General features: G+C 38.0%; 2 protein-coding genes across 9 annotated transcripts in view; one reads left to right on the top strand and one right to left on the bottom strand.

Moving 5' to 3' along the window:
* ARHGAP15 (Rho GTPase activating protein 15) overlaps positions 1-12,491 on the bottom strand; it is a 392,541-nt gene that overhangs the window by 59,186 nt on the left and 320,864 nt on the right. For 6 of the 7 annotated variants that reach the window (XM_061445138.1, XM_061445129.1, XM_061445154.1 and 3 more), the window contains one exon: positions 5,996-6,101. The exons of the other annotated variant lie outside the window; for it this stretch is intronic. In XM_061445138.1, the coding sequence (XP_061301122.1) occupies positions 5,996-6,101 (106 nt within the window). The remainder of the gene's footprint in view (positions 1-5,995; positions 6,102-12,491) is intronic. 7 annotated transcript variants of the gene reach the window in all.
* Positions 1-12,491, top strand: part of GTDC1 (glycosyltransferase like domain containing 1) — a 321,331-nt gene that overhangs the window by 304,640 nt on the left and 4,200 nt on the right. The window lies entirely within an intron of this gene.

Here is a 12,491-nt window from a genome sequence, read left to right as displayed (position 1 = left end):
TCCCACAGGTTCTCTAAGGTATCCAAAATAGAAATATCTGTCATAGTCTTTCAATTCTGGGGACTGTTTTTACTTTTCTTTTTCTTAATAAAAAGCTTGTACAATTCTTAATGTAATCTGTTCTACTGTATGAAAAAAGGGTTTTCCTAAGCCTAGATAATATGTAAGCCTGCCTGAAACTGCTGATATGACACATAGTTTAGTAAGTGAAAATCACATATGTTTGCTACATCTTTCAACTACCAACTTTAAAAAAAAAAAATTTCAGACACCCCCTGCTTATTGCTAGATGCCATACTTTAACTTTATTTTCTGATTTTCCCTCAGAATTCTGGGTACTGTTGCTGGACTTGTCATCACATTGTCATCGTGTCCTGGTGTGGTGGCTACTGTGGGCTCTGTCTATGTATGGCTTTTTTCTTTTTGCTTTTTTTTTTCTTTTTTAATAGGTAGAAAGGAGTCTGTTTAGTCACATGTGGTTTCCAAAAGCCTGCACTCTTCAGACTGTAGCTGCTACATGTTGCAAGGTTTGAGGCTACATGTTGTGAATTGTGTCAGAGAATATATTAATATCAGTGCGTTTATCTTAGATAAAAAATTGTACTCTTGATGAGGAGCTTATTTCCAGTGAAATTGGTGGAAATAATTATTAGTAAGAATGAAGAATTCGGGCAGGGGGGAGGTCAATCAGAAAGTTAGTAATCATTCTCTCTCTGAAAGGGCAGAAAGCTTGGATGGCAACTGAAAATGTCTTGCTGTGCTATGTTCAGTATGGGAAAAATTGAGCAAAATAAATGGAGTCTCTTGGATTCAAAGGTGAATCAAAAGGAACTGGCTTCTGCCTAGACAAGGTAGCCAGATAGACCACAGTAACAGATCCACGTGATAAACCAAGAGGCAACTACAGAGCTCCCCAGACAACTTGCCTGAAGTGCCTGCCAAGGAGGCAGATGCTGCTGCTGGAAGGATATCTTCCACAGTTGGGCATCTGGGTTCAGTGCTTTCCACATAAGAGAGGGCTGGTAGCATCAGGCTGGCCCCTGCCTTCCCATTTAATTATTTCAACATCCATTTTATACTTTTGTAAATAACATGTATTATCCTGCCTTTGTGCAGGAAAATAAGAAGCAAGGAGAGGGGTTTTGTCTGCAATCTATCTCTTTGCAGGGATGTCTACATGGATGGGTAAAGACAGACTCAAGCTTGGCTGCCCTGTGCTCCAGCCTGGTCAGATGTGAGACAGCTTGGGTCTGGGAGTTGCAGAGCTGCCTTGCAGTGGCATGGAGCTCAACCTAATAAACAGAGCAGGCTGAGATTCATTAATTTAACATTAATAAGCACAGCTTATTAGTTCAGACACAGTATAATGCAGGCACAAAGCTTCTGGAGCAGAGCTGTGTCTGCCCCCTTCACCAGCTCAGAGCGTGGTGTCGGGGACCCAGGCAGGATGTTCCTCTCCCTTACAGCATTTTGCATTAGGGAGGAAAGAGTATTTTGTGGTCACTGGAGAAGTGTCTATGCAAACAAAAAAACCTTCCAGATATTTAGATTGTATTGCTGGCTTATTCCAAGTCTGTAAGTAATTTAAACTTCTTGTGCCTCAGTTTCCCAATTGGTGTGTAACAGCTACCTCAAGATGCTGCTGTGAGAGCAAGTTAGATCATAAAATAATGTGGGATCCTTAGCAAACAAAATGTTCCTTGTGCTTATCTTGGATTATAGTTCTGTGAGTAAATTACTGGATACAGATAATGATTTACCATATAAGGCTCTATTGTGCTAAGTTCATGTTTGTGCAGAGAGCCAATGCAAGGTTTCTGCATCATTTGTTGTCCTACATATGCCTGCAAAATAGGGCCAGAAAAGTGTATCAGTTTTGTCTAATTAGCTCACTCTGTGGGTAAAATTCACTTGTAGATAAGCAACAGGAAAGAATAAAATCCTGTGGAATGGGAATGCTGTTTTCACTAATGGGGCATCAGTATACGTGCTATGTATAGCACACAAGTATTCTTGAAGTATGTTCAAGTAGAACAGGTTGGGTTTTGTAGCTCTTTATTTGGGGAAATCCCTACTCAGGTTGGGGTTTGTTGTTTAAAGTATATTTGTACAATTTAGTCGTCTTCAGGAAGTGTGAATAACCTAATGGTAGTTGTACTCAATTATTTTCAGTGTGAGTCCTAATAAAACAATTTCTTATGGTATTAGGCTTACAAAAGCTATATGATATTTTTGTTCAGCCCCATATTTTGTCTTTCCTACTTACGAGTAGAATAAATCTCATGCAAAGATGAACACGGGACATTTGTGGGGTGGGGATTTTTCCCATCAAATAGAAAACCCATAAAAGAACGGGTACTGCAACCCCAGGCTTTGCTTTTAATTCCCTCCTGTGGGTTTCATACACTGTACTGTGACTTCAGGAAGCTTCATCTAAGAAAGATATACGGCACTAGTGTTAATTACAGCTGCCAGGCCTTCGCAGACTCTCACATTGGCTGCTTTGCCTGGGTTTCTAAAGGAAGAATCTTCTGAAGTGCATTTCACGTTGTTACTTCTACTTGATCTGGACATACTCCTACAGACTGGATTGCCACAGAATGAAACCATAGTGTAGCCTCACTGCTGTCAGAGATTTAGGATAAGTGTAGCCTTTTGGGGAAAGGTTGGATTCTCATGCTGAGCTCCTGCGTGTCACTGATACATGCTCTCATGTGTTGTACAGAAGTCACAGGCTTGCGTAGTCCCATGGTCCAGGTCTGCAAAGCCCTATTCTCCTATCTGTCTGACAGGGAGGAAAGAAAAAGAGGTAGGAGAAAGAAGGGAAAACCATAGAAACAGCATAACTGCAGTCCTTCAGATTTCCCAATCAGAAACCCCTTAAAGCCCTGTAAAACACTAGTCAAGAACAGCAGAAAATACAGAAATTGCAGTAATATACCTCAAATAAAACCAGTTTACTTATTGTTTTTGACTAATTGGCAACTTTTGAACCTCCTGTGATTTACACTAAGAAAACCCTGTAATTGAAGGGGATAGCGAAAGGGGAAAGTCAGTGGTGAGGTTAGCACATTGTGCACATTGGGACCCCTTTTCTGAAAAGTATCCCTAAAAGTGATATAATTTTACATTTTGTAACCATTGGAAACTTATCTTTTTTCCTCAGTTGATTTAAAGAAACACACATTGCCTATATTTACATAAAGCAAATATGATATCATTACTAAAGTTGTATATATGCTTCTTTATTCTCATTTATGGAGCCATGAGTCCATTTAGACTAGCCCGTGTCTTTTGCATTGACAAGTTCAAGAGAACATACCACTTTTCATCTGTTTTTTAGTGTTTTCTGTATCTATTCTACTGCTGCCCCCATATCAGTGGAATAAAGCTTGTGGAATTGCCCTATCTTTCCCTGGTTATATGTATATTTGGCAGAAAAGCCTGACCTTCAGAGAGATTCAGGCTATTGCTCCCATAAGGATCAGACCTGCAAATGGCTCAGATAATACATCTTCCCGCCTTCCATCACTCTCTACCATGTTATTTTATCAGTATACCTTTATCTTCACCATGCATTCTGCAGACACACCTAGGTAAGAACATGTGCTTATTTAGGTATTACTATATCTATAGAGTTGAAGCCAAGCCCAGTATTGTGTACATATGCATTCTGAAGTATTGAAGTATTGGTATTTTACTGTATGTATTTTTTGGGGGGGGAGAGGGTCCCCCCCCTCCCTTTTTTTTTTTTAATCTCCAAAATGCACCAGTCATGGTCCGGTTTTAGCAGTTATTCTACACATATCCAGCAGGAAACAATTGCTGTCCCAAAAAGATTATATTCTGAAAAGCCAAGGCAGACAAAGAAAGTATTATCATCATTTTGTAAACAAGGAACCAAGGCACAGAGAGATTAAGTGATTTACCCAAGGTCACCCAGAACATCCGGTCAAAGCCAAGAACTGTAACCACGTCTCCTGAGTCTCAATCAAGTGATTAACTATGAGATCAAAGACTTATTGTGTATACCTGATATCCCTCCCCTAAGACACGGTAACAAAACTTTTGTCAGGTTAAGATCATTGCCATGTATGGTGCAGTAAATCTTGTATATGGCATATCTGTGCTGACAGCATGTACCAACTTCTTGCACTCGGGTTCTTCTCAGGAAATAATTTCCCTTATTATTCTTCCATTGACAGTAATAAGTTATCATACTTCTCTACATAACCTGCTGAAGAAAAGAAAGTGTGTGCATGGTGCATCAGATGAATACATAGAAAACTGTTTTTCTGCCAGGCCAAACTCAGTCATTTTATGGACTGTTTGAAATCTTCCCATGCTTAATGAAATAGGGACATTCCCACAGCTATATGGACTTCATTTTGCAGTTTCAGCTGGGATCTGCAGAACAAGATAAAGGATCTGCATTTCTTACATGTATCTGCCAGAAGAATGTAGCAGAAACGGTCAGTATAAAGGCATCATTCATTATAAGCTCAGAGTAGTCTTTTATTTGGATTCTTTATTACTCACTCACTGGGGTCATTACATTATTCCTGGGATGAAATGCTTCTCTGTGCCAAGGGCCTCTATGGGGCCCTAGATCCTACTTAGTCCTTTCAATTTTAAGGGTAGTTTGGCTGAAAAGTGATTGTACAAAATGGCACCCGTTAGCAGGACAGCCACAAAGGGAGGATCTGGATTCTGCCCTTCATGTGCCCCTGTCTTGAGCTCTGCCATTTCTGCCCAGTCATTCTCCAAGTCAAACAGCTGCAAGTTGGTTTCAGAGCGAGCACATGGCCTATGTACATTTTTACTTTTAATGCCATGAAACATGAGAAGAAAAACCAAGTTGAACAAACACGAGATCCTGGGTTGAATTTTTGGGCTGACATCTCTTGCAGAAGAAGTTCAATGAGTGCAAAAACCACAGAGAAATTATAAGGTGGAGCCTCATATTGTCATGTTTCTGCCTTTATGGTTTATCAGTAACATTAGGAGAGCAAAGATGAACCTTCAAATCTCTCCTCAGTGTTTCTTAGATCTTCTATGTTGTCACAAGATTTCTGGTGAGGTGCAAGAGCTCGTTATGTATTTTCTTGGGTGAGGTTATTTCTGTCATTGTGTGCCTCAGCACATCACAAGATCAGTAAAGAAGACTGAACAGCAGAGATCTCAGTGGTGAAAATATGGTGATCCAAAAGTCTGGAACTTGTTGCACTTTACCAAGGTCCACATCCATAAGAAGGATGTGGACCTGCTAGATCGAGTCCAGGGGAGGGTCACAAAGATGATCAGAGAGCTGGAGCACCTCTCCTATGGAGACAGGCTGAGAGAGTTGAGCTTGCTCAAGCCTGGAGAAGAGAAGGCTCAGGGGAGAAGTTAAAGCAACTTCAAGTGCCTAAAGGGGCTGACAAGAAACTGGGAGAGGGGCTTTTTATAGGGCAGGTATGGATAGGACAAGGGGGAATGGCATTAAACTGACAGAGGGGAGATTTAGATTAGACGTCAGGAAGAAGTTCTTTCCTGTGAGGGTGGTGAGGCACTGGCACAGGTTGCCTGGAGAAGCTGTGGCTGCCCCTTCCCTGGCAGTGTTCAAGACCAGGTTGGATGGGGGTTTGAGCAACCTGGTCTAGTGGAAGGTGTCCCTGCTTGTGGCAGGGTAGTTGGAACTAGATGATCTTTAAGATCTCTTCCAATCCAAAACATACTGTGAATAGATCTGTAGTATAGTAATCCCAACTTTTGACTTCATCAGAGGAAAGAGAACTGATCCGTTTTCTAGTAGAAGAAAAAAATTGGCTTTTGCTTAGACATACTGATTTCTTGAGCAGGAATAGGATATTCATAGATACCATAACTCATGCTTACTTTTGCCAAAGCGTATAATTATCTTTGGTATTTTGGATGACATTTCCAGCAGGATTAGAACACCACACACCAATTCCTTTTAAAATTATTGATCTGTTAGTACTACAGTTCTACTTACTTCTTTAGATGTTCAAAAAGGATTTTCATTGTCTCATAGTTTGGTCTAGGGAGCTTTTTTACCAGGGTCCTTATTGATTTGATGCGAGTGGCGTTGTCCTGGATTTCTAAGGGAGAGGAAAGAGAAAATAACAACCTGTGTGTGATATACGGATGTTATTTTGCCTAGTACTGCATCTGGTACCTTAATATGAAAAGCCATCATTAATATATGGTTAAATCCAAAATATGTCATACTTTATGTTACCTTAATAAAGAGTAATTTGCAAAAATTAAAAAGTCTTTTAATTTTAAGGAAGCAGTTTTTGATTCACAGAAATATATTCTTACATTTTTCATTTATTTCATTAGACTATTACACCATCATCTTAGGATAAAATGCCATCAAGTAGTCAGGGACCCACATGTTGATTGCAATTCCACATTGGAGCTAACATTTGTCCAAGGGTGCAGCTTCTGTGATGGATGCACTTCCCAGGTAGTCATTGTTGTCCTTTTTTTCACATCAATCATATTCAAATTAGCTATATTTATGAATCTCTAACATGAACCCCATCAAGTCTGGAAGTATAAAATTATTTGTTATTAAGTTGTCCTTTTTGGTGATCTATTATTTTGAGAAGTTATTCCACTGTAACTGTTTTCTAATACTTGCAGTATCTCACAATGTCTGCAAGATAAAAATTGTATTTCAAACTCATGATTAGTAATAAAGAATGTAGTACTAATGACTTTAATCTCTCTTTTGAGGTAAGTACCTTGCTATCCTTTTTGTTAGGATATATCTTCAAGTTTTAGCATGATACACAGTTTTGTGGAAAAGGCTTGAGTGATATGTTGCAACTAAAGTCATGTATAAGTGTGCTTTTCTTTAGGAACAGATTAGATAAGGTGCCAGTAGGTCTGACGTAGCGAAAACATCTTGCATGTTACATGCCCTAGATAACCTGAGAATACTTTTTTGATCTCATCATCTATGATTTAATTATCACCTATCATTCTTCGTATATGTTCCTTGTTAATATTCATATTACCCTTGCACTCAGAGATCTCAATCAGGATTGATTCCCAGTTGCAGTAGGTGCTGCGTAAGCATACATGGTGATTAGTGCCTTAATTCAAAGAATTCACCCCCAAAAAATTTTCAAGCAAAAGTTCCCTGCAATTGAATTAAACTTAAAAATTAAAGTTACTAATGAAATACTTATTCCTCAGCATGTATTCCTAATTCCTGTTGAGATTAATGTAACACACAGAGAGATATATGTATATACCTGTATTTTTTATAACATAGATAATTGTATAGATATGAAAGACAAGATCTCAAAGTAGTCAGTGCATAGATATTACTCTCAGGTAAAAAAAAACTCCAAAGTTTAATATAGATTTATCCTATAGGAATTCATGCAATTGACAACAGTGATGATGAAGTTAAACACAAGTGAGTCATAGAATCACCGAATGTTTTGGATTGGAAGGGACCTTAAAGGTCATCTAGTTCCAACTACCCTGCCACAAGCAGGGACACCTTCCACTAGACCAGGTTGCTCAAACCCCCATCCAACCTGGTCTTGAACACTGCCAGGGAAGGGGCAGCCACAGCTTCTCCAGGCAACCTGTGCCAGTGCCTCACCACCCTCACAGGAAAGAACTTCTTCCTGACATCTAATCTAAATCTCCCCTCTGTCAGTTTAATGCCATTCCCCCTTGTCCTATCCATACCTGCCCTATAGAAAGCCCCTCTCCCAGTTTCTTGTCAGCCCCTTTAGGCACTTGAAGTTGCTTTAACTTCTCCCCTGAGCCTTCTCTTCTCCAGGCTTGAGCAAGCTCAACTCTCTCAGCCTGTCTCCATAGGAGAGGTGCTCCAGCCCTCTGATCATCTTTGTGACCCTCCTCTGGACTTGTTCTGGCATGTCCCCATCCTTCTTATAAATACACTTTTTTGTGTATATTTTTCTTGTTCTGGTTTGACCTATACAGAAATTTAACTTCTGAACAGTACAATCTCCCCCAGTCTTGCAACTCAGTCAGCCATCCATTGTTTTCTACCACAAGCAGTTCTTGTTCTAATAAACAAGTTGTAATAGAACTGCTAATTTTTGCTCTATTGGAAATCCTTTCCAATGGAAATATGACTGAAGTTACAAATTAAAATTATATTAAATTTGCTGAACTGAATTTGTTGTAGGAAGAGGATACAAATTCTGTATTTGTGCTATTTGGTGTGCACACATAGAATCATAGAATCTTTTAGGTTGGAAAAGACCTTTAAGCTCACGAAGTCCAACCATTAACCTTATACTGCTAAGTCCATCAGTAAACCATGTCCCTAAGCGCCACATCTACACATATTTTAAATATATCCAGGGACGGTGACTTCACTTTCCTGTGCAGCCTATTCCAATGCTTGACAACGCTTTCAGTGAAGGATTTTTTCCTAATATCCAATCTAAACCTCCCCTGGCACAACTTGAGGCTGTTTCCTCTTGTCCTATAGCTTGTTACCTGGAGAAGAGACTGACCCCCACTTTGCTACAACCTCCTTTCAGGTAGTTGTAGAGAGCAATAAGGCCTCCCTTGAGCATCCTTTTCTCCAGGATAAACAACCCCAGTCCCCTCAGCTGTTTCTCTTAAGATTTGTGCTCTAGACCCTCCACCAGTTTCATTGTCCTATGAAACACTAAGACATGTTATGATCTTACTAGATAAGTTATGTTCAGATTTGCGCTACCCTGGCTATACAGCAACTTCTCAAATATAGTTTCCCAATTGGCTTTATTTTTAATTCTGTTTTCTCCTGAGAATTCAATGGACTTGAGCAGAACTGAAACACTGAGGTAGGGAGAGACTCAGTGGAAGAAAAGACTTCTGCAGCGTTTGTCCATTGCAGAATATTTGCAAGGAAATGCACAGTAAAACTTTATTGTGCTTTCTTGAAGGAAGTGTCTCTGCTCTGTGTTGATTAACACAGATACCAGCTTGGTAACCAAGGCTGCACTTCCTTATAAGGTGTATTTGTAAAAGAAGTAAACTAAAAAGAGAAGCATTCATTTACAAAGAAATTATTTATTAAGAGAATGGCAAAGGTAGAAAGCTTTGGTTTAGGACTTACTGTACCAAAGTAATCAGTACTAGTGTACTAGAGATATTTATGTAGGCACTAAAGCACAAGACTGTAGAAATTTTGCATAAAATTGTTTTGTGATTCAGTCTATTTGTTAATTATTAGTCTACTGTAAAAGAAGAAAAACCAGGCAACATGTGGTAACTTTAGTCAGCATTTCTGAACTGGGAATGATAAACACCTCTGCCAGGCTCTGGCATTTATCAGTACTGAGATATTATTACCACATAGAGTCACGGCATGGTTACTGTTATCATCAAAAAAAAAAAAAAAAGAGCCAGCTAATCTTAATGGTTTGTAAAGCCGTTACCTGCACTGGTCTGACATTTATCATGATCATTTTACCACATGAGTCCTACATTGCAAAGGTATTTTATCTGGAAGGGACATCACTATGAATTATTATTTGCAGCTAGGTAGAAAATTGTATGTTGTAGATACCTTTTCTCATTATAAATCACAGTCACATTTCACCATTTCCCACACAAACTTGCTGAGCCCAGGCTTTTTGCCATAACACTTAGTCTCCTTCCCTTTTATAGGTCTTTGAAAATATTGGGTACTCTTTCATTAAAATGGTTGATATTGGTGTCTTTTTAAATGCTATATACATGCTTGATTTTTCTCAAGTAAAAAAGATTTTGTTTTTACACTTGAAAAGCTGAAGAGGATAAACTGTTCATATTTTTTTTTATTAAAGCTTACTCTTGCTTCAGTTTTTGTGGCTGGGCTTGTCTTTACTCTTGACCTTGTTGATGGAATATTTAACAGATCAGATGCAAGATCTTATGTTTCATTTGCAGTACCTATGTATTTGCTTTATTTCTGTAAAGCCTCAAGTTCCACTTTCCTAGAAATTTTTCCTTTTCAGATTCCTAAGTAGAAAGACTTTTCAATTTAAATATAAAATTTGGGATTTTCTCTTTGCTATGCTCAAATGGAGGGAGGAAATAATCAAACATGGTTTTGTATAAATAGCTGTGGAGAAGGTATCCCCTTCCTTGCACTGCATTATGAAAGCTAGGAGTACAGGGTGCAAAAGAAGGAAAACACACTGAACAGGTGCTAAATTCTCCATCGAAGTCTAGAAAATGAAGCAGACTCGTTTTCATAAATGAAACAATATTATTTTTCATTATATTTATTTTTTTTTAATTGTGAAAATTGGTGAAAATGAGGGGAAAAGATTCCCATTTTGGAAAGTTATACTCTTCTCCCTGTGAAGATTGAAGGAGGAAAAGAGTTATCATAATCACATATGTGAAATAAAGAATGAAAGGACAGTTAATATTTTTTGTATTTTGGGGAAAAATACAGAAGATATAGGTGATAATTTAGCAGATCAGGATACTCAAGTGAATTACAGATGGTTTTCCATTTAATATTTTCATAGAGCATATTTAGGATTTGGGTTACTGTCTTTAAAAATAGGGCTGGCTCCCTTTAATGGAGCAAAACTGTAGAGATGCTTTTTTGTTTATATTTAAATGAAGAATGCATTGAAAAAAAGCCTGCTTCATATTATGTAAGCTCTTTTGCAAATGAGCTTTGGATAAACATTTGAGCACAGAAGAAAACATGATGTGTCTGTAACGTTAACAGTGGCTGGGTAAAAATGAATGAAGAAAGTAACCTTTAGCACTCGTAGCCATAAAGAATACTTAAGCAAATCCCACTGAATCTTTCTTTTAATCATTAATTTTAAATGGACATAGATGTTTACAACAAGCCACTTTGTTCCAGAACAGGAAGTACAGGGTTTATCTCCAATAACTCACATGTGCTAGGAAGGGATGTATGTCTCTAACCTGACATGCATTCATTATTTTGTAAGGTACTGGAGTCTGACCCATGACCCTGCTCAGACCTGCTGCATTATTCATGTCTGACTTACTTTGTATAGTTTTACTATAGCACCCATTTCCCTTTACCAGGCATTTCAGTGGCTTGTACATGTTTAATGTTAAATGGCATTTATGGCTCACATTAATGTTTAATTTTATCACGCACGAGCCGTGGCTCTTTTTTATGCTTTTGAGCCTCAAAGCTGAAATGCTGAAAAAAACCTCAGTGATTTACATTTCTGCATAAAATATCAAATTATTGATCTGCCACCTAATCTGTGATTTGTTGTTGTTTCTTAGGCATGCTTTTCTCCAATTTTCTTACATGGCTCTTCTCACCTTGTTTTGGGGATTTTTTTAGATGAGATTTCTGCGGTTGTTAAAATGTCACACACTGTTGCTACAGCAAAATCTGTCTGCCAAGAGTTTTTCAAACAATTCACAACTGATTCAGCTGCTGAGGGAAAGGCAGGTTTTATCTGGGCTTTTTTGGTTTTCTTATTTCATTTATTTTTATTTTTTTTTTTTATCAGAACTGAGTGGTTTAGGTGGATTTTCGAGTGCTAATGAAATTGTGAGACTTATGGCACTAGCTACAGCCAGCCGTACTGTGGGCAGACGCTCTGTGAGCTTCCCCACTGTGCTGCTGTGCAAGCATCCCTGCTGTTATGTTTGCTATAGTTTTAATGTCTGTGAAAAATTCCTGATTCAACTAAATTATGTTCTGCCCTCTTATTTGTATAAATAAACACCCAACTTAGCCAATTCATCTTGCTCTTGCCTGTTTTAGAAGATTGCCCTGTCACACAATTCTTAGCCCCAGTCCTTGATAACTTTGGTGTTATCAGGGAATGAAAACTTGCTTAAAAGAGAGTGCTCTGCTGACTAAATTTTTTTCAGAGATGTCAACTGCCTAAAACTCTGCTTTAATTTGGTAAGTCTTTATATTCTGGAAGTCATGCTGACTGAAATACACAGATTTTTATGTATAAATAAATAGATAAGAATTTGTATCACTGATGATTTGATATCTTAATGTTACATTTTTTATGTATGAAACATAAAAGTCCCAATTTTAATAATTTTCAGTACACTGTGGCAATTGTCTCATGAAGATACACTGTAAAATATTTTTTTGTTTTAAAGAAAATGTATAAGTGTTCAAACTAACTAACGTTTGCTATAAGGAAAATGACCAATTTGAATTTATTTTGTTTTTTATTCATGCCACAGAAATAGATGTTGCAAAAGAAAATGAGAATTGTGTGGAATCTCTCTATATGGGAAATTGATAAATTCATCCTATGTGATATAAAGTGGAGTTTGCAATGAATATTCATACAACTTTTGCAATCCATTTGCAAGACCCAAGACAATGAGTTCACAACTCAGTCCCATTTAACAAAAACCCATGTGAAATTAATGGAAAAAAACAGCACTTACAAAAGTTAAACTTTAATGTATCAAACTCCAGGTGCCAGAGTTTGAGGGAAATAACCAATAATAGTAATTTTTTTACATATTTGATG

Source organism: Pezoporus flaviventris, unplaced genomic scaffold (genome assembly GCF_033815535.1).
Source record: "Pezoporus flaviventris isolate CSIRO_AGI_PZ_B2104156 unplaced genomic scaffold, CSIRO_AGI_Pfla_v1 ptg000001l, whole genome shotgun sequence".
In the NCBI taxonomy this organism is placed as follows: domain Eukaryota; kingdom Metazoa; phylum Chordata; class Aves; order Psittaciformes; family Psittacidae; genus Pezoporus; species Pezoporus flaviventris.
This window is presented reverse-complemented; position numbering and strand designations above follow the sequence as displayed.